The sequence below is a fragment of the Myxocyprinus asiaticus genome, chromosome 19, assembly GCF_019703515.2.
Source record: "Myxocyprinus asiaticus isolate MX2 ecotype Aquarium Trade chromosome 19, UBuf_Myxa_2, whole genome shotgun sequence".
NCBI lineage: Eukaryota > Metazoa > Chordata > Actinopteri > Cypriniformes > Catostomidae > Myxocyprinus > Myxocyprinus asiaticus.
Window position 1 is genome coordinate 10,890,830 of NC_059362.1, and position 22,877 is coordinate 10,913,706.

The 22,877-nt window shown below is 36.3% G+C and overlaps 1 protein-coding gene across 1 annotated transcript in view; it reads right to left on the reverse strand.

Annotated features, from left to right (window-relative positions):
• LOC127410178 (ezrin-like) overlaps window positions 1–22,877 on the reverse strand; it is a 37,861-nt gene continuing 14,984 nt past the window's right edge. The window contains exons 5-14 of the mRNA XM_051645287.1: window positions 21,149–21,423; window positions 20,635–20,718; window positions 18,611–18,757; window positions 11,065–11,161; window positions 8,841–9,004; window positions 7,609–7,739; window positions 4,545–4,705; window positions 4,364–4,456; window positions 2,333–2,575; window positions 1–1,592 (exon numbers count right to left, since the gene is read on the reverse strand). Of these exons, the coding sequence (XP_051501247.1) occupies window positions 1,428–1,592; window positions 2,333–2,575; window positions 4,364–4,456; window positions 4,545–4,705; window positions 7,609–7,739; window positions 8,841–9,004; window positions 11,065–11,161; window positions 18,611–18,757; window positions 20,635–20,718; window positions 21,149–21,423 (1,560 nt within the window). The 3' untranslated portion in view covers window positions 1–1,427. The remainder of the gene's footprint in view (window positions 1,593–2,332; window positions 2,576–4,363; window positions 4,457–4,544; window positions 4,706–7,608; window positions 7,740–8,840; window positions 9,005–11,064; window positions 11,162–18,610; window positions 18,758–20,634; window positions 20,719–21,148; window positions 21,424–22,877) is intronic.

The window sequence follows — 22,877 nt, forward strand, 5'->3', positions numbered from 1 at the left end:
TCAATGTAAAATCCTTTTAGTGTATAAATGTAAAAACAGTGGGTAAAACAATTGATTTTGATAGGGCATAATTACACTTAATAAATGAACAGTGATGTAAAGTCAGTAATAGTGAGCATCATCCAGAGGTCACAAATACATTTAAGACCTACAGTCTCTGTACAAACGTGCCATATGGCAAAAACCATAAAAGTAAAAACCAAAAATAATATTACATTTTTCTGTAAGTAGCATGGCATTGTTACAGGCATCATGAAAGAAACAATTTACTAAATTGTTATATTTGTCTATCTGTATGTCAAACTCAAAATGCTAAATGTCTGTGTTGAATATATTTTACATTTGGGCCCATCAGCAGATTTGGTCCCACCAGCAGAATGAAGTTGTCATAAAATAGCACAAATCAAGTAGGGTTAAGGACAATTTCTAATTAACATAAAGAGTGCTGGTAAGTTCTCTACTCAGTGCTGACAACATAGCACTTAAAGTGATACAGATCCTTATGGAGATTATAAAAGGCTGTTACATATCTTCCTTCATCCCAATGTGATGGCAATCAAAACATTTAGTAACTAGTTAAAGGTCATGAATAAATCGTATAAAAAAAAAATCAGTTTTTATCTTATGTAGGAAATCTATGATTTAAAATCCATCTTAATATATCCATATATATATAAAACTTACATATGAATCTCTTCAAATAACTAATCTAAAGAAATATTCAAGATTTTAGAAAGTGAATTCAATCATTTGTGTCAGTACAGAATCAAGAAACAATTGATTCTGCACAGTCATTAGTAAAGAAACGAAAGTACATCTACCCAAAAACCTTCTTAAATAACCCAAAGACAGAATAAATAAACACTAATAAGTTTTCTGGCAAAAGTCATATTCAACATGAATGAAAGAGTTTTAATATAGGACAATACATAGAAGTTTTAAGATCATACTGCCAAGCCCTGCGCTGAGTGGATAACTGGTTTAAACTATAATTTGGTCAGATTTCCGAATTTCAAACAATCACGTAAATAACAAAATGGGATACATTATTGGCACTTGTGTTGAAATATGAAGGTTCATATTTTCATGGCAAAAACAGATTTATTTCAGCTTAGCCTGTAAAAAAGTCAGTGACGTGTGTTTGTGAAATCCGATGTACAGCATTATATGTAAATTTCATTTAATGACAAGAATCCTTGTGAATGTTTAGTAGTTTTTAATAATTTCGTTTTTAGTGCGTTGAGCTAGTGTTCTCCAATCTAATCAAAGCTGTTGCATTTGTAAAGTGTGCATGTTGTACACAGGTTGTGGCTCTTGCATTGACCACTCAGATGTAGGGAGAGAAAAAAAAAAAAAAAACACAGACAAGGGCTTTGAGACTCATTGCTTCTTTTCCTCCCAAAGTCTAATTTCCTGCTCTGAATATTTTACAAGGCCTCAAACTCATCAATTCTCTGCTTCGTGTTGCCCTGGCGGATCTGCCGGAGAGTTTTATATTTGTCTCGGCCGGCACGCATGTTCTCTGTATGCAGCAGGTCGTTCGGAGTCTTCTTGGTGTCGTCACGAGCCTGGGCCAACTCTGAAGTCAGAGCCTGTGAAAGAAAAAAATGCAAATGTTGTAAATACAATAATGCTTCTTTGTTGTGTGATTGATCTTGTTAGAGTGTCTGAGATTTTGCCTAGTATGACCTGTTTCTGGATCCAAATCTTTAGTTTGTCCTGGAACATTATTCCCATCAAACAAACACTGCCCTAACCCTAACCTAACCGTAACCCTGAGATCAGAGTCCTATGATTGTTTGATAAGAATGTCCCAAGACCAACAAGGATATGTTGGCCAAATCACAGTAATTATTTTATGAAAAGTGACACTTTCCTGTATTAAAATTCTTTCTTGCTCCTGAAACAACATTCAACCAATTATAGCATTAGGCCTATCCCAAACCCTAAACCTAACCCCTAATTTTAACCAACCCTTAATATCAAAGGGGAATGATTGGTAGATATTAATGTTGTTCTAGGCCAGGTTTAATTGATCCTACTGGAGAACAACCTTCCTGAAGAGTTTAGTTCCAACCCTGCTCCAACACACCTGGTTGTACTGTATTATTCCTGTCCTAAGACCTTGATTAATTGGTTCTGGTGTGTTTGAATAGAGTTAACTAGAAACACTGCAGGAAGGTGGATCTGTATGAGTAGGAATGATTAACCCTGATCTAGGCCCCCTAATCCTAACCCGAACCATAAAATCAGACAGCAATGACTGGTTGATAGCAATATTTTTCCAAGAACAAAGGATGTGAGGTGATGAGTATATGAAAGTCTCTCTCACCAGCAGCTGTTTCTGCACTCGTTCGTTCTTCTCTGCCTCAGTGATTCGCTGCTCTTCGTAGCGGTGGTCATCGATTCCTTCAGTTTGCAGGTCAGCACTGTAGCTACTGGCGCTCTCCTCCCCATCTTCATACTCATTCATATAGTGTTCGTAGGCAGGTGGTGGTGGAGGGAGAGGTGTTGTTGACACTGCAGTGTAAAGCTCCTCACGGGTCTTCGCCAGGTCATGTTGGGCTACCTGCGCCTGGAGAAACGCATTCAAACACGAATCTATCAATACAAGTATTGAAGAACTCTTGAATGTGTCACACAAATGGACATACAGTGATCATAAATGATGGAAATTTAAGTCACACTTGAAAATGACTGAATTTCATTGCATGAGATTATGTATGAAGTCAGCTCCCTTTAAAATTTAGGGATAGGACAATATCGAATTTCAAAATATCACGAACCAAAAGAAATGACAACCAATATCAAGGCAAAATTGTATTTTTTAAAATTTGCAACATTTTTGACCCGTCAAAATCTCTGTCCTAGACTTTTTTTTACAGGGTACGCACAAGGTCTTTAAAGTGCTTAAATTTAGCTTTTCGAAAAGTACTAGAATACCTAGATAATTGTCTTGTTTTGTTGAAAAGTATTTGAAATTAAAACGGAACATTTCTTCCGAGTAATTTGTGTCCATCAAAGATGAGATCCACGCACTCCACTTTCGTTGAACGTTTCGTTGTCTCTTAATATCCTTTGTTCTTTTCATTCAGTTGTTGATCAAAAAGTAAAAAGACATGCATAGCACGGATGCGGTAAAGAAACTATGCGATTCCTCTCTCGTTAATATGCGCTCAACTGATGGGATAGAAACAAGTACAGTTTTAACTGCAACCACTCATATTTTGAAGGACATGTTCTGTTCAGTTATATTGCTTGTCCTGCACCAGATCAGCCTGAATCTGAATGTGGTCAACTATTTATTCGTTTTGATCTTTCTTTCTAGAAAAAGTTATATAAGGGTGTTTTCACACCTAGTTCGTTTGAGCACTCCAAGTGCTCTCAGAGCGGTATAACATGTATATGTGAACAACCCAAGTGATCTCAGACCCCCCTAAAAGCGAACTGTACTCAGACCACCCTTTGTGGTTCGCTTGATTTGTGCGATGTGAAAGCGAAGAGGTACAAATCCGCATTGCATTTTATGACATAAGTACCTCGTGGCTTGCCATACATAACTGCATTACATACTTCATATTCCAGTCACAAATTACTGTCCAATTATGGGAATTTTAAGTGAATATAGATATACCATGACATGTTTTTGTGTCTCATATTCCATTCTTGTTGTATTATTTGAGCACCTAAAATGAATGGATCGGCCACACTCAGAGCAGAGCAGCGCGTTAAGATGAACCACTTTAAAGTGCTCTGATGGGCGTACTGTCTACAGAGGTTCATGCCAAACTCCCACGAAAATACAAGTGAGGGTTTTTATAGTTTCACTTTAATTTTATTTGCGCAATGGCAAAGGTTCTTGGCTCATACACACATGAAATTGACATGCAGGAGGAGATGCTTGCTTGCTCCATTACTCTCGAGATGATAAAGAAACATATTTTCAAATGCACATAGAATTTCAAATGTTATACTTTGCCATTTAAGTGTTATATCGAATTGTGAACCACATCTCTAACATCGAACTGAATTGAGACCATACCATATCGTCCATCCCTATTCTAGTTCACGCAGGTGTCATAGCAGAAAATGTGAAATGTTTTGCTTGTAAAGTGTATTTGTGCTGTATTTCTTTCAAAAAAAAAAAAAATGCCAGCTGGCTTGATATTTTATGTCTAAAAAAAAAAAAAAGACATTCATACATTTTAAAGCGTGGCTGAAGTTTCCAAATGCTTTTTGGGGCCACTGTATTGGCCAATATTCAGCATAGTCTATTCTGATATGCTAAATATCTATTCAGATATTTAATTTTAAGGCAATGTCACAACTATTTTTAATTTCATTTTTGTGTAAATGCTCTTACTCTCTGCTGCCATGCCACAGCTTCCTCCTCCTTGCGTCTTCTGGCATCTTCCAGGAGTGCAATCCGAGCAGTATGTTCTGCCAGCTCTGCGGCCTGAGACAGATGGATAGGGATGATTGTCAATTGGAAAAAACACTTCACATCCAAGTAATTGTTCTGAGGAGTACTGCAGGGTTCTCACCAGCTGTTCCTGGCTCTTCAGCTGATCCTGAGCTTGTCGGGCCAGTTCCTCTTTAGCGAGCAGGGCGGCCTGCCTCTCTAACTCCAATCTGTTGGCCTCCTCCTCTGCCAGTCTCCGTTCATGCTCTAACTGCATGGCCCTCTGCATCTGCACCTGCAGGTCTAATACAAAGGTCCACGTTTTATTGAATGTGCAACCATCAGCATCTCTTATACACAATACTGTATAGCCAAGAGTATGTGAACACCCAAACACCACATTCACTTGTGGCTGTTGACCATTTAATTTTAAAACTCCTGGCAGTAATATAGAATTGGTCCTCCCTGACAGCTAACACTCTACTGGTAAGATTCAGACAAGAGCGTCAGTGAGGTCAGGCACTGAAGACTAAAGGGTGGTTGCTCCCTAATGGTTACAGATCTGGGACTTTAATGAAAAGTTTGCTAGTTTAAACCTAGATGGGGTGATCAAGGCAGTTACGGTCCCTGTAATTACTCTGCTCTACGTTGACAAAAAAGGAGGAAGTTATGTTATGTTGTAATGGGGCTTTTGTAAAGATATTTAAAAGGTTTTGCTGCACTGTGTGGAGTCCGAGATGGCTGATGGACTCATGGATTTAGCATGTATGGTCATATGTAATGTCCTTGTAATCCAAGATCATTATTTAACCCAGAACACTGTTAAAAAAAATGTCTAAAACTACCCTAAAATGGTTGGCTTGTTTTATGTAGTCTCCCAGCCGGGACAGGCTGGTCAGTTGGATGGTTTAACCCTCCTATTGTCTTAAGGAACAGCACCCCTCCTTTTGTCCTTTGGGTCATTTTTGACCCGTATTGAAATCCATTCCTTCCCACTAATGTCAAACAATTTGTTGCAGTGTTACAGGGGTTTAGGAAGGTGCCGTAATAGTTTTTTCTGCCACCTGTTTTCGGAGAAAATAACGTCCAATAGGTCTTTTACCATTGGTGGGCCTTTAGCCCCATTGTACCCAATCATATAAAAACATGCTAGTAAACTTATTTACCAACATATTATCTGTTCAAAACTGTAAAAAAATAAAAATAAAAATACTTTGTGTGTGTGGACATGTGCATGTGTGCACAAACCCAGTTTGAAAAGAAAGTATGTAATTTGTGGGAAAGACGAAATACCCAGTGAAGCAGGTAGGGAAGCTAGAGAACAGTATGGGGCTAGGGGCTACATTTGAGATCATTTGAATTTTTTTTAGGCCAAATTCAATTCATAGATTAACAAAAAACTGTTTAAAGCTGTATAACATCCAGAACATCTGAAGGTAAAGGGTAACAACAGGTTCTTCCAATACGGATCAAAATTGACCCGTTAAGACGATGGAAGCAACAAAGTCTCTCAGCCTAAGAAACTGCTGAAAAGAATAAAATGTAGCCAAAAATTTCCTTATTTTTCTTATTTGACTACAATGTCAACTGTATCTGAGAATTTTCATCTCTGGGTGTAAATAAGGTGGCTCTGCTTTTGTCTTATTCCCAATTATGTCAACTGTATCTGAGAATTATTTTTTTTGTGTGTAGAAACGACAAAGCAATCAAAAGTTATAGCATTACAAAAATAATTTTTCATAGTATCCAAAAACGTCTCAAATAAAACATAATAATTGTTCATAAAAACAAATTACACATGCAATCACAACTATGACTAAAGGTACAGTATGCATAGTATGGAGACATGATTTTAATAATGAGATTTAACAAAAGGAGTGCTTTTTGACTCAATTAGTCTGCATCATTTACTTTTACTTGGCGCCAAATCCTGGTGGCCATATGTAACATTGTGCTTTGTGTGGATTGTCTACTGATCTATACATCCGATTACCTTGTGTGTGGGCTCGTGCAAAAGATAATCACCTCCTCTAAGTAATGATATTTGATATTTTATGTTCCATTTATTTCTTGTGAAGTTATAAGAGAAAAGGTGGCATATAAGCAACACCAACATAATTGCCAAAGACATAATTGGTCATAATGCCTACATGCACTGGAAAGTAGAGCTTCTAAGCTTTCAAAAATACCTATTTTGTGTTGGTCAAGACTGTAGTTATTAATATTTTGACTATGATTTTTTTTTTTTTTCCCTCACGGGTCATCCGAGCTTAAAGGGTTAAAGGTGTTTTGGGCACTTTTAAGCTGGTCAGGCTGGAAGACTGACATCTAAAACAAATGAGCACTGGCTTGGCCAAGCTAGGAGACCAAGTTAAACCAGCCAAGACCAACAAACTATCTTAAGTTGGTTTAAGATATTATTATTATTATTTTCAGAGAAAAAACAACACTTTTCATTTCCCAAATGAAGAATGAATATTTTGTGAACACAAATTTCCACTTATATTGTTTGTTTGTTGGATTGTATGTGGCTCATCTGCTATTTAGAAATCTTTTTTTGTTGTTGTTGTTGCTGATTATCTAATCTCGAACTGGGCAACATTGAGGTAAGTACAAAAGAAGCATGTGTCAAAAGCAGAGACAGTAACAGGTGCACTATGATACCAGCTTGTGTTTGTATTGTCAGTAAACAGCATTGTCAGTCCAAGCACACTCATGATCGCAGTATAATGTCCCTGCTTTGTAGAACAACAAGCAAATAGGTGACATAAACTGAAAAGACCAAAGCGACTGTTACTGCTGGCAGCTTGACACCTCTGAATATGATTCGCATTTTCCATATGGAAAAACCGGTGACAATCAAAACAAACAAAATCATTGTTGTCGTCATTATTGTAATTGTCAGCTTTTTAATCATAATCCATATACTCATTTTTTTAAAAGAGTAAACTCTTTTTTTGAAACTTATTAAACATTATTTCTACGTTTTTTTTTTTTTATAAATATTCCACATAAAACCTTTACATTTGCATAACATTTAAACAGAACAATCAACAATCAATAATGTACTATGCAAAATGCAATTACTTTGAATTAGAATAATTTTTCAAACCCAGATATGATTTTTCACGTTTATGATATTACTCAAAGAACAACCTACAAGAGACACGCAAACTGAACATTCACTCTGGATGCCGGCGTCATACCTTTCTCTGCTTTTTTGGTCTTCTCCTCAAACTGGAAGAGTTTCATCATGAGATCCTGTTTCTCTTTCTCCATCTGCTCTTTCTCTCTCTCTATGGTCTCTCGTCTCTTCTTCTCATTCTCCAGCTGAGCTCTGCAGATAACACAAAAGCAAAGAGACAGACTGTGATGTTGGCTCAGGACACCGCTCTAAACCCACATAATACACACAAAAAAGTCATTTCTCTGACTGACCTACCAAGACCTCTTAAATGTGGTCATATTATGGGAAGCAGGAGTTTTCTTGCTCTTTTGAAATGTGTTTGATGTACTATGTAGATATACTCGAACATTCACAATGCAAAACTCTCTCTTCCCAGAATATTTATTGAAACTTTTGTGATGTCACAACCATGACATGAAATCACTACCGTCCACATTTACGTATGAACATTCGTATGAACATTCAGTATTCTATAACACCTGATGAATGACAGGTGTGAGGAGGTTATCCAGCCCAGGGTTGGAAATAAACCAGGGTTTGGGGAAAACATGTCACTGAAAGTGACAAAAATGCTACGGATATTTAAGATTTAAAAAAAAAAGAAAACCCTGTATCAACTCATCAAACGGCCAATTAGTTCAAATGTATTCTAGCAAAGCATTTATTGCATTATATTTAGGGCTGTCAATCGATATATATATATCTATATATGTTTATCTCTCTCTCTCTCTCTCTCTCTAATATATATATATATATATATATATATATATATATATATATATATATATATATATATATATACACACACACACACACACACACACACACACACACACACACACACTGTATATAATATACTGTATATATATATATATATATATATATATATATATATATAATTGAAAAAAAAATCAGATAATTAAAAAAAACAGCTGAAGTTTCTCTTACTGCCCCCTGTAGAAAACAGGTGGCACTTAAAGCTTGAATTGCTCAGGAATCATCTTTATACGTTCCAGGGACATGATTAATTGCGTACATTTTTTTAACGCATTATTGTTTATATAATTAATAGCACTGAATTAACGTGTTAAACAGACAGCCTTAATTATATTATAAAATCTTGTGCATTATTTGCAGCTACATTTTTATTTGAAGATTACATTTTTTTATTTATTTATTTTATTTCTGTTTTCTGTGCAAAAAAACCCTTACTGAGATGACAACACTGCTCACATCGCTATGGTGACTCACCTCTCCAACTGTTTGTGTTGTTTCTCCTCTCGTGCCTGGGCTTTCATCTGTTGCACCTCGATGGTGTCCGGCTTCCTGCGGCGCATGTACAGCTCATGGTTCCCCATGCACAGCTGTAGGATACGTTTATTAATGCGCAAACGGGCAGCATAGAACACAAAATCCTGCAGGGTTCAGAATAAAGAGATGAGAAACACAAAATCAATAAGTGCATTGTGACCTTTATACACATCCTTACATGTACTGTATATACATATGAATATTATATATACACTCACTGAACACTTTATTAGGAACACCTGTACACCTACATATTCATGCTATTTTTCAATCAGCCAATCGTGTGGCAGCAGTGCAATGCATAAAATCATTCATATACGGGTCAGGAGCTTCAGTTAATGTTCACCTCAACCATCAGAATGGGGAAAAAATGTTATCTCAGTGATTGACCATGGAATGTTGTTGGTGCCAGATGGGCTGGTTTGAGTGTTTCTATAACTGCTGATCTCCTGGGATTTTCATGCACAACAGTCTCTTGAATTTACTTAGAATGAAGCCAAAAACAAAACATCCAATGAGCAGCAGTTTTGCGGAAGGAAATGCCTTGTTGATAACAGCGGTCAATGGAGAATGGTTAGACTGGGTGGAATCGACAGAAAGGCTGCGATAACTCAGATAACCACTCTGTACAATTGTAGTGAGCAGAATAGCATCTCAGAATGCACAACATGTCAAACCTTGAGGCGAATGGGCTACAACAGCAGAAGACCACGTCGGGCACTTTATTAGGACCATAGTGTTCCTAATAAAGTGGTCAGTGTGTGTGTGTGTGTACAGTATACTGTATGTATGTGTTATATATGTTTTATATATATATATATATATATATATATATATATATATATATATATATATATATATATATACACACACACACACACACACACACACACACACACACACACTACAAAATTTTCTCCAATTTTTTTTTTAAAGGTATTAATATTAGCATGAACTAAATGGGCCCAACACCATGCAAAATTATTAAATGAAATAAGCTGAATAGGACAATTAAAAGTTTTCAAAATGCATTAACAACTGCAGAATTGTGATTAAAAAGCCTAAAATATGGAACAAACACTGGGTTAAATACGACTATGCACCAAAATACTGTATAATTTGATTGGACACACTCTTGGAATTCTCTTCCTTTTTTAATATTGATATGACAATTATTTATTTATTTATTGCAATCCTAACTATGCATGATTATATGGATAGTTATATGTATAGTTGCATGTTTTATTTTTATTTGCATGACCCCATCAGATCAGTGTTCAAGCCATTTTTGGCCCGCAATCCTTAAGTTAAGCACTGTGCTAAATGCCTTACATGTAAAAAATACAGAAGGCAATTGTTCTGAGCAGCCATAAACAAAGATAGGCTCTGACACTCAGAGATAAGTCTCTATGAAAGTCTGCCTGTCAGAGGTGACTGACCACTAGCGTTTATCAGCCAAAACAGCGCTGGCACAAAAGCCATGTCTGTGTTTATTTTGAAATCAGTCTTCAGACTAATTCACTGTGTGCTTGCAAAAATAAAGACCTACACATCCCTAGAAAGCACCGTACCATCTTCTCAAACCAAAGTTTTTTTGACAGGGTTCCCACGCCTTTTGACAAATGAATTTCCAGATTTAAAAAAAAGATTTTATTACTACACAGATCTCTGAAATACTCTATTCTGATTTCTTAATCATGGCATTCAGCTGTAAAATATTTCTGAATTGTGACATCCATGCATCCGGGCACACACTAATATTTGACTGGTCATCCGGGTATTGCGGGTGATCTTTCGTAGTTATGTGATGTGTTCTCTCATATCACTCTGCAATCTTTGCAAGCTAATAAAATAATTTCAAGTCCTGTAATACGTGAGATAATGAGCAGTCAGACGGTCATTATCGTAAAATAAACGAACAAGTATTTCACAACTCTGACAAGTCTGTGTCTGATCCCCCCTGATCCCCCCGTGGGAATGCTCCTTTAAGTGTGTCACATTTAGAAGATATTTGGTGGGAAAAGGTTTCAGAAAGAAAAGCTGTAACATTGGTAACAAGCTGAATGACATAAAATATCTGTATATTAGGCCAGAAAAAGCAGTTTTTCTGTTTCAGGAAGGATTGTGTGGTCACATCTTGAATTACAATCAAAGTTTCACTTACTGGAGCTTTTTTATCAATAGGCTTGATGACAAACTTCTTATCACTGAAGGAAATGTTTCTTATTTCGCTCCAGGGAAATCCAATTTTCGGAGTGAGTCTGTAGAGGCAATGAAAAAAGTGTTTTATTTTTTTTTAAATAAACCACGTTCATTCCAAACATACAGTCGCACAAAACCAACACGACACTGGGGAGAAAACCTGCAATGTTCATTTAAAATGTTACAGATAACCATAATATCTCTGATCCATCAAAAGAAAAATGTTTGCGCTCAATTGAACTGGAAAGCTTTGAGAATGCTGTGCCACAGGCATGTGAAGGACCAACATCGAGATACTCGAGGAATGTAAAGACAAGGAAGGGCCTGTGACTAACGTGAGCAAATGACATCATTGCAGTAAGGAGTGTGCTGTGTGATCTCTTTGTGGAGCTCTTGGGAGTGTCATTACAATCACGCCTACCAATGTACATATCTCATTGTCTATATGTGAAGCTAGCCAAGACAAAATAATGCTATTGTGGCCCACCACAAATGACACACAGCACAAACTTTAACAAATTAAAATAAATGATGATGATGATGATAAAATAGGATCGATCCTGCACTGTTTATTTTTATATGGGAGCTTTTTTTTTTTTTTTTTTACATTAGTTAACAAAATTAATAACAAATGAATAATACTTTTAACCAAGATGAATACGTGTTGTAAATGTTAATTTTAACACATAGTAATGCATTTTTAAAACTAAAGTTTAAGTACTGTATATGTTAACATTAGTTAATAGACTAACATGAACTAAAAATAAAAAATGGACTGTCTATCACAGAGAACACAAACATAGTTGTCTTTTGTTCCAAATTGCATACAGACTGTGTATAACATATACAGTTTTACCATTAGCTATGTAGCAGATTTTGAAATTCATTTATTTGTATTTTTTTGATAAAAATCACATGAATGTTAAGTTAATTTCACCATACTGTGAAAAAAGTCTTGTAAGAGTTGTAAAAGTGTTGTACATTATTTTATTTGTACACTGTAATTTGTTTATTTGTACACTGTAATTTGTTAATACATGTTTGTATTAATATCATTATTAGTTATCCTAATTAGACTTAAAAATAATGCCCGTAAGCGCTTGCCGTAGACATTCACTTTCTTCATAGACCTTATTCACAGTAACGGCATCTTTGATTTTTGAATGGAATGACAACAAGGCTGAGGGACAGATTAAGGGCGTTTTCCAAACAACATTTTTGTCCCCTCGAAGGGCACTTCGGGAAGGGGACGCCACTCGAAGGGTTGTTCCAAACAAAAGTAACAAAGTAAATTTTTTCCACAAAGGACCCTTTTACTAGACTTTTAGTGAAGGGTACAATCAAACTGTAGTGCCACGCTCTCTTCAGAATTCCAACATCAAGAGCTTTGTTCTTTGGAGTGAGTAGGGAATAGGGATGATCACTTTCGACTGGAATTCGCCCTTCCTGTTTCATCAATGGATTGTACAGTTGTTTAACCTTCCTGGGCTTTTCGTCATTTTTGACTGATTTCAGATTTGTTTTTTTGTTTTTTTATAAAAATGGTTCTCTTAATCTGAGTGGTACAAGACTTTGTGACTTTCCCTAGATTTGTAATCTAAACATAAATTTAAATTTTTTTTTAATAATCTTGATTCTATGATTCTAAGTGTTCATAAAGATCTTTGCTGTTCACGGTCAAAATTGACCGATCATAGGAAATTAATGGGAGAGACCCTAAAACAGAACAATTTTTTTAGATCTGTTGGGAAAAATAATAAATAAATAAATAAATAAATAAAATCAGCCATATTGCCGTGCATACACAAATGAAGAGCTGGGACTATAATAATTAAAATAACTATATTTTCCATGGTGGAAAACATACACACACATAAACAAACTGGTGAGACTATAACACAGCAAATTTTGAAATATGTCAAATAAAATCAATAAATCAGCCACAATGCAGAACACACACACACACACACACAAATGAGGGGGTGAGACAATAATAGACCCACAATGCAGAACATGCACACACAACTGCGCACACACACACACACACAAATGAATGGGTGAGACTAACACAGCCAGAAGACAGAACACAGAACTCGCACGCACAGATCAAAGAAGAAAAAGCTAAGTCTGAGTCTGACCCCAATGTATATGCCTACGTGAGGGAGCCTCACCTTCCAGACAAAACACTGCATCTTCCTTTTTTTATGGAAACAAAGAAACAGTAAACTAATTTATTTTATTGAGTTAGTGAATTTTGATATTTACTGTCAAATAAATTATTGGTAACAAAATGCTTTTTCGGTGTCATCTCTTTGTATCACCATGGTCAGGTTTGACAGTAAGCTGACAGTAATGTCACATTTCACAACAATAATAATACAAAATGCTAAACTTTTGATAGTGAATAACTTTAATATAATAAAGTATTTATTTAAATATATCTCCAAGCACATAACTTGTGATAATCTAAAATTAAGTGATTACAGGCGATCAGACCACACAGTCTCTGCCGTCATTTACTGGTTATTGTTGTTATGACATGATTGAAGTCATATAATTGTGCTTTTGTTTTTCCCACCAGATGTCAGCCATCTGCCCCCAATACATGAAACATTCTCATATTTAAGTGCATAATTTTATTGTTATTACTTCAGGGAAGAAGACATTTTGTAATTTCTTTATAAAATAAAAAAAAGTTACTCCTGCACCGTTTTTGATCAAAAATGACAGAGAACAGCCAAGGTGTCGACCTTTATTCAACAGTCCAGGAGGGTTTGATGTTTTTGGATCGCTCTGCTGTAAGAACACTGAAAAAGCATCTATACAAGAAATTTCAATTGACAAAAACCACCAGGAAACATAAGTTGTGGAAAATTAGATGTGATTTAGAGCTTTATACAGTGCAGGTCATCGAAGAGACTATAAGTTTATACCTCACAGCCTCGATTTTATTCATGCCAAAAATCAAATATAGCACTGCTGTGAATAAGGTCTGTTGCTTTAACATACCTGCTCTCAGTCTGCATTAAACTAGAGACTGAGAGGAATGAGTCAGAAATGTAGGTCAAAGTTGGCTAAAAATGTCTGGCATTTGGCTTTGTCTTCATATTGATGTTCTCTCTACACTTCAAACTATCATAATTCTGTTCTGTGCATCCATTTTCACTTGTTTATGTGTCCTTATGTAGTTATTCTGGCTGAGTGTGGCAGAAAGCGCGCTTTTTCAAACTTTTTTACACGCTCTGGATATTCGGATGACACACAGCTCATATCTCCGTGTCCGTGAGTTAACTGAACCCCACATGAAACACATCAGACATGCTCGTGTACAGTGCACTGTGGCTCTCACATTATATGACGTGACTAACAACTAGTTGTCCAGTACGGTTCAGTTCACACAGCAAAGGATTGCCGAAAATGCGTTTGGGAGTCTTGAAAATTTGCGGGTGTCAGTTCGGTTACAGAAAGCGGTTTTCACACTCATAAATAATGGTCCTGTGTGTGAATGTAACCGTATTATGCACTCAAAGCAGGTCTGACAACCGTGTTCTGCTGCTGTGTGAACGTGGCCAAACAGAACACCCCTTTCATCAGACTTGTGCTTCCTACGCATATCCTACGAAAATCTTGACTATATCTAGACAACATCAAATATTCTACGTATCAGGAAAATTTTAACTAATATGATGGATAAAAAGAGAGCAATAGGTGGAATTTTACAACTCAGTCCATCATATATTTGTAGCACAATCTCTGTATGTGATCTGTAAAGCTGGCACTGGCATGTCAATCGCAAAAAAGTCAGAAAATACAATAAACAAGAACACAGGTCTGGCCATGTGAGGGAAGAAACAAGCCCTGGGTCGCTATACACATGCTTTCCATATTAAATATTATGCAGTGATGGGCAGTAGCTTCACTACAAATAGCAAAGTCACAAAGTTACACCGCTACATCATACATCACACTTGTGTTTACTATCGTCAGTTTTGAATCAGAACTAAAGATGTCAAACTCACAAATGAATCGCTCATCTGAGTCGGTGAATTGGTCACACGTGATAGCAAAGCAGTCTTTATCGGTTCGCGATTCAATCTAAATGGCTCAGAAAGCTCACGCGTTCTGCTGAATCATTGGGTGTGTGCCAACAAGCTCACGGAATATTTTAAAATATGGAAAATAATGATAATGCTGGATGCAGTGGATCTCCAATCAATGGAAACCAAACCTGCAAATGTGTCCCATCATTCGCTTGTAATGAAGAAGGTCTTTATTAAAGTTCAACACGTGTACAGCTTGTAAACGACTTCTGCAGGAAAAAATGTTACTACCAAAAGAGTATCAAAATACTTAGTAGCCTACACGAAAACACATCAGAAAAGTACCATGGCATTACCATGTTTTTTTGGGCATGTACCATTACCTGGGGGCACCATATTTAGACAGTGGAATAAGTTAATCATATAGTAATGTACCATAGTAGTACCACGGTATTTGAATTACCTTGAAACACCATTTAAATTAAATTGTACATTATATGAATATAGTAATCATATATCAAATTACCATGATAGTTCCATGGTATTTTTTGAAGTACTATGAAGCACCATGTACATTCAATCGTATATGAATGTGGTAATGGTAATCATATATCAAATTACCATTATATTTCCATGGTATTCTTTGAAGTACTCTGAAGTACCATGTAAATACAGAATTGTACATAAATATGGTAATTGTATCTCAAAGTACCATGAAATAACTATCTGATACCATCAGATATCACATTGTTATTGCCCAGATGTGCTCACACACACACACATACACAAGAAAATTGGCCTCTGATCAGAAGCTTCCAGTACATACAGAAATACAACAGCAAGACACATAATTACAAGACAAGATGAATAGTATACTGTATGTATGCAGAGTTCTTATACAGGAATGTTCAAAGGAAATTATGTTCAAATGGGTTTGTAGAGGTAGTGGTATAAACATGAAACATAAAATGTGAAAATAGTGATACTTGTATACTGTATTGCACTATAGTATACTGCACCTTGGCTTTGCATGGCTCTGTGCATCTGGTTGAAAAAAATGAAGTAGCTTAAATTTAGCAAGCTACTTTTGGTGAGTAGCTTGTAGAGTAACTTATTTTCTATGAAGTGTAGCTTTTAGCTTAGCTTAACTAGTTTTTCTGTTGATTAGTTGGTAGCTTAGCTTGCTACATTTTTTGAGTAGCTTGATATTATACGACAAGCATAAACATGAAGGATTTATTATTAACATGAACCAAGATTAATAAATGTAAATCTATATTGTTCATTGTTAGTTCATAATACCGAATGCATTTGCTGATGTTAACAAATAGAACCTTAATGTTAAGTGTTAGCAATTATATTTACTATGGTATTTTTTGGAAACTGTGGTTACTATGGTCATTTGTCAAGGGTTCAACTGTATTGGAGTACTGGAAATTTTGGGGAGAGGGAGGGGGAAGCAGATTGGGACATGACACAGTACATGTTCAAATTTATGTCCTGCTGCACCACAGCTCTGACTGTACAATTTTTGCTGTCATTTAATATTTGTACTATTCCTTGTCTTCTTAGTACTTAAAGTGGCCCTAGTGTCCTCTTTGTGGTATAAATGGACAATGTGACTGTGAAGTCTTAAGCTTGGCTCTGATTGGCTCTAGAGGAAATAGAGTTGAGGTGAGAGGTTGTCATGATGACATGGTCTAGGTGGAACAGAGGTGTTAAAAGTGTCATGATAACTCCAGCTTAGTTTTCCATCTTGTGGATATAAAGCTCAGTTTGGCAAATATGTTTTCGATAAAAATTAGACTGCCTCTTCTACTTAAAGACCCCATGACATGGCGTGAGAAGCTTAATTTTCTTTCCTGTGTTATCCCATTTCCTATTAAAACAGAAGTTTTGGTGAGACATTCCCTTATTGTAAATAGCACACATGAACAGCCATGAATTTTATACTTGCTATTGCAAGTTAGAGGCAGGTGGTATTAGGGGGAAAAGACATTCTCATTCTAGAGAGCATTTTACTGGACAAAAGTTGAATATGCCAAGTGCAAGATGAGTCATGAATATTTTTAGTCAGTTTTCTTGAAAGAGATAAGACTGTACATTTAATCTTCTATGAATCTGCTAAAAAAATCATTTTGTCAGCTTTAAGGAGTACACTAACTAACAAACAGTATAAACAGAATCTAAGCTAATACACGTGGATTAAAAGCAACAAAAGTCCAATTTTGATCTCATGGGGTCTTTAAAGGTTTGTATTTAAGAGGGGCATTATAACTCATCCTGAATTACTGATTTTATTATTAATTATTTTTTCATATTTTTACGGAAAGTGGACAGAAACATGTCCTGGGATAACGTGTCCACCTTAACATACTTTCCACTTATTTTTTGACATCATTTTCCACTGTTTATCTTGGAACATCTGATGAGCAAAATTTCAGTCAAGGACTTTTTAGAGGTGACGAATGAAACAAAACAACTAGTATATCACAGAAGGAGCTGTGGACAGCAAGACTCATGCCAAGTTTGCCAAGTTCACTGCAGGACATTACAGGGTGTAGTGTTGAACTACAACATTGTCCTGTTGGTGATTGATATTTTGTTTTTTGGTATTTCTTTCAAACAAATGTGAAACTAAGGATATGGGCCACTCAGCAGACACTCTGAAGCCAAAAGACCAAAGCACACATGAAAACAATGCAAAGATTCAATGAATGTGAACATTTTCACAAGTTCTTGTGCAACATGTTTTCTCATCTTTATATGTGTATGCTTGTTATGTCTCTCTCACACACACACACACACACACACACCTTGCCCAACATTTTTAAGGACTGCATAGCTTGAAAAACCAGTCTTTGTCACCATGGTTAAAATAGAGGGCACTGTGGGGAAAAAGCCATTAGTCACCACTAAAATCATGCACACACACTTAGAGAGACCTCTGTTTGTGGAAACAATGGAAATAAAATAATGTTACTTAAAAAAGAGGCTGTTCACAGAATCATGTTATCCAACTCTGAGTGAGCATCAGAACAATAGATGTCATTGAAAAGTGAAAAACACAGTCCTCAGTAACTTAGATTGGTGTAAATGAAGGAGGTCAACAAATAAAAGCCAAAACACGCCTTAAAAAAATACCATGGTATTACAATATTTTTTTGGATATATTATAATGGTAATGCATGGTAATATTTTAGACCATGATAGTACTGTAGTCCCATGTTCATTTGAATTACCTTGGATATAATGTATAAACCATGGAATACGAATATGGTATCATACAGAATCGTGGTACAGTACATATCAAACAACAATAGTATTACTCTCTGATACTATTACTGTACCATTGTGCAAAGCTATAAAATGCTATAATGATCTATAAAACATTTGTTTAAGCTGAAACGGCACTACAGAGGCAAATATGATAAATGTGAAATGAATGAAGGGAAAGGCTGAACTCACTTGTCATCTTTCTCATAGATATTTAAGCCCAGGGCATCCACACCCAGCCACAACTCTGTTCCCTTCTTGTTCTTGATGTCGAAATAGTTCACGCCGTACATTTCTAGATCCTGAGCAATTTTCAAATACTCCAGCATTGCATCCTCTCTAAGGACAGAGCATAAAAACAACAAAATTAGATGACACAATTATCACTTTCAATTATTTATAGACTGATACTGAATATCAGTGAATTTTAAATCAAGTAATTAGCCAATTTTTGGCTTTTTGAGATTACTGGTGGATGCACACCATATTTAAAGCTGAAGTGTGTAACGTCGTGGAAATGTAATAGTGGATTTCTTTCTTTTGCCGTTGGAGCAAATGGGAACGCAAAAATAATATTTGCCGTGTTCTCCTATATATTGTTAAAAGAACCCCATTGACGTTACTTCCGCATTCCAAACCCAGAAGCATTGAGTAGACAACAGAGGCCGAATTCACAAAACTTTCTTTAGAAGAAAATAGTTCTTAACCACCATTTTCTTCATAATTTCTAACTTAAGGAAGAGTTATGAATATTTTGTATTCTCGAAAAAAACTTGAGAAAGTTCTTATCATTTTTCTTAATGTTCTAATAGTTCAAATTCTTGGAGAAAAATTTTTTTTTCTTAAAAATCATTGTAAATAACATCTTAAAGTCAGGATAAACTCACCAGTTGTCTTTAACCCCAAAATGTAAGATGTTAAATGAATTTACAGGTTTTTTCGAATGTGGCACATTCTATCATGTTGAGTCGGAAGTCGCAATTGGTGGTTTAAGTAGAAATGTGATTGTTTTCATATTTTTCAGTTTCAGCATTCAAACCATGAAAATTTATGTAAATGCTATCATAAATCAAAATTCATAAATGTTGTTTTGAAGCTTCTTAGGCCACACACTAATACGTTTTCATTTGAAAACTCATCTTTTTCTATACGTTTTGGCCTTCCTCCACACTGAGACGTGTACAACGTCTTTGCGTTGTAGTGTGGATGAAAGAGGTATCTGAAAACGATGACATGTGATGTCATGTCATCCATTCAACTTCAATCAATCAAGATGGCGGCCCACATTGTAGCGCCATTGTTGTGCCTGTTATTCACTTTGAGAGCACTGTTAAAGATAAATGTTACTTTGTACAGTCTTCACAATGCATTCCTTCATAGGCGACGCAAAGTTTACTCGGAATTATTGTCCGGCAATGAAACACGAGAACTATTGCGTTTCATCCCGTACATGGAACAGCGGTTTTTCGCATGCACAGTAAAGGGATTTAAGCATTTTCATAGACAAGCAACTTTTGTAAAACACTTGAAAACAGCATTGTGTACATTTCAAAAACTAAAACGCCATTTTCAAATGTATCCGGATTAATGTGGACGTAGCCTTAATGTGGTGGCCAATTATGCAAGTCAGTATAAATGGATGCTATGCATAGCATTCTCTCTCTCTCACCTGATCTTTAGAGTCCATAGAAACATAAAAATTATATAATTAGAAAGCTGTCCACCGCCACCCTTTCCCATGCCCGGCTCTTACTTTGACGTAATATGATTATCAATCTTCCCAAGGAGAATTTTTCCCCTTGCAGTATCTCAATGAGAACCTCCAGCTCTTGTCTACTGAAGTTTTTCTTTTCCTCCATGTCAAATTAAAAGTTATCAAATGGTTACCAGCAAGTACATTCTCCTATGGCGATTAATGATTTTAACACATCTCATGCACTTAACATTAAAAAAAAAAAAAATTAACGCGAGGTGCTGCTACTTACAAAAAAGTTAATAGATCCATTTCTCATTACGATTTACCAGTGATGAAGTACTGCATTTTTTGTAGAGCCTATTAGACAAGGCAACCTTATGAGCAGGCTAGTATAAAATGATAATTGTAAAGCATTTCATTTTATTCATAAGAAAACATTTGAGAACTTTGCACTTAGGAACATTCTTACACACTTATAATTTATCCCAAGAACATTTTTGTGAATCCGGCCTCAGCTTACCTCAGCATTCCACGGTGTTCCTCATGCCACACCTGAATCCTCTCCTCCCACTGATCCCGCGATAACTTGTGCTGGTCTAGAACCCTACAACAGAAAATTTAGAAATGGACAATGAAACAACTGAAATATAAACATGAACTCTTTTTCCAAAGTTTCTTTACTGAAGTCTCTACATCCTGGGCTATATGGACAGAGTGTGACCAAGAAGCTTGTCAGAACCATCATATTCATGTAGCTTCAGAGTGATCGGTTCCATGGCATTTTCAGCTCAGGTGATTGACACAAAAAAACTTGGCTTCAGAACAAAGATGGCAGAATTCAAATGATATACTTCCGTGGCCACTATGGGGGGGTGCTCTCTCCAGGTATTATAGACCTCCTTGAGTGGGGCATGGAAATCAACAGGCTTCAACAGGCTTCATGTTGTATCCTCTTAAACGGTTTCATTAACTGGAAGAGCTCAGAGCATTGATGATGACTGTGAGCCAAGTTAAGGCTCCTTCAAAGTCCTTACCGTTGGGGCAGGAGGCGATCAGAGCTCAGGTATCCAGGCCGGTGCACTTCCTTGTTGAAATCACCAAATTTGGCCTGCACTGAATAAGAGGCCAGAAGCACAGCAGTCTCTGGAGGACAGTAGATGTCATCACTGAGAATGCCATCCTTCACCTGCATGAAGAACAGCTTCTGAGTGATCTCCTGGATCAACTCCTCCGACACATCTTCTGGGAAGAACTTGGCACGGAACTTAAACTGGAGAGGGTTCTCCTTCTTTACATCTTGAGAGGAGACCTGTGAAGTTAGGGAAATCATTTGTGAGATGGTCTTTCTTGACATTTAATATAAAGCTGCTCTCTTGAGGTTCTCAGCTCTAGTCTCAAATGTGCTGAGAAATCCCATGTGTAGGTCAAAGTCAAGAAAGATCAAATTAAGTTAATGAACTCAATATTACCACATTATTATCCTGACAAGAGTGGCTTCTTTGAAATTAGCAACACCTCCGACTACTCTGGAACACATTACTACTACAAATGTGCTTCAGTACATTTTGGCAACAGCCCAGGTGATGCTGGATTTCAGAAGAGAATTTCTTAACATTTGAATACAAATTTGTATAGGTACTATCTTTTTAGCAGAAAAATGCATTTGAAAATCTAACTTTTACAGAAAAACAGACCAAAAATAATGACAACTCATCTTGCACTCACAGATGCATCCAAATGTTTGTCCAATCAAATGCTCACTAGAAAGAAAATGTTCCTCCCCTAATAGCACAGAAAATGGCATCTGAAATTGAAAGCTATTGATTTTAAATGATGTTGCATCCAAGATGACACAAAGACAAAAGTTACTGAGTGCACCTTTTGTCCCGTGACACAATTTGTCCCTTATTTAAGCTGGTCCAATGTAGTCACGGCAAAATCCTTCAAGATCGTTAATTTTAAACTTGATTTTCGTTGGAAATTGTGCCTATGGTGGGTAAGGGACCATCTGAAAAGTCCTCACATTTTGCTAAAATGTGCTAAAACTGGAGGGTGTGGTAAGCAACCATCTGAAAACGTCAGACATCAGTTAAACCCCCACCCGTCAACAACTCTAGAGAGTGTCCCGTATTTTAGAACTTCAAAAGTGTCAACCCTGTGATGTAAACTAAAGGCTAATGGCTATTTTTTTAAAAAGGACAAGCTCTACGTTATGTCCCACCCCAACTTCCTGTTTCAATAGAAATACGGAGAAAATTTGCTTGTCAAGTCATTTCATGTTTTTATCCGTAAAGTGAAGAGAATTCTTGTTTTGTAATAGTACATCCAGCCACCAACACCAAACAATTCTATGAATTTTCCTTTTTAGGAGGAAGTGTCCTTTAAATTAACCTGTAGCCAGTTTCCATTTTATCACAAGTGGGTGTTTCAGGGTTAAACAATTGCTCTTCCGTGCTTTAATTTTGAGCTCTGATCTGTGTGGTGTTTATGAGTGGAATGGAGCCAAACAAGTTCCTTCTCCAGAAAATGTCCCTTTAATCTTTTTTACTGCTCCTAATCCAATTTATTTGGCTTGGGGGTGGGGGTAAATCTCAGTTACGACCTGCATATACTTGCATTATTGACACTGTTTTAGCATAATTGTTCAGTCTAAGATATATAGTGGCCCCACAAAGTATTTGAACACTTTTGTACACTTAAGCATGTATGAATTTCATTGCATAGACAAAATATCAAACAACTGGCATCTGCAAACAAACGATG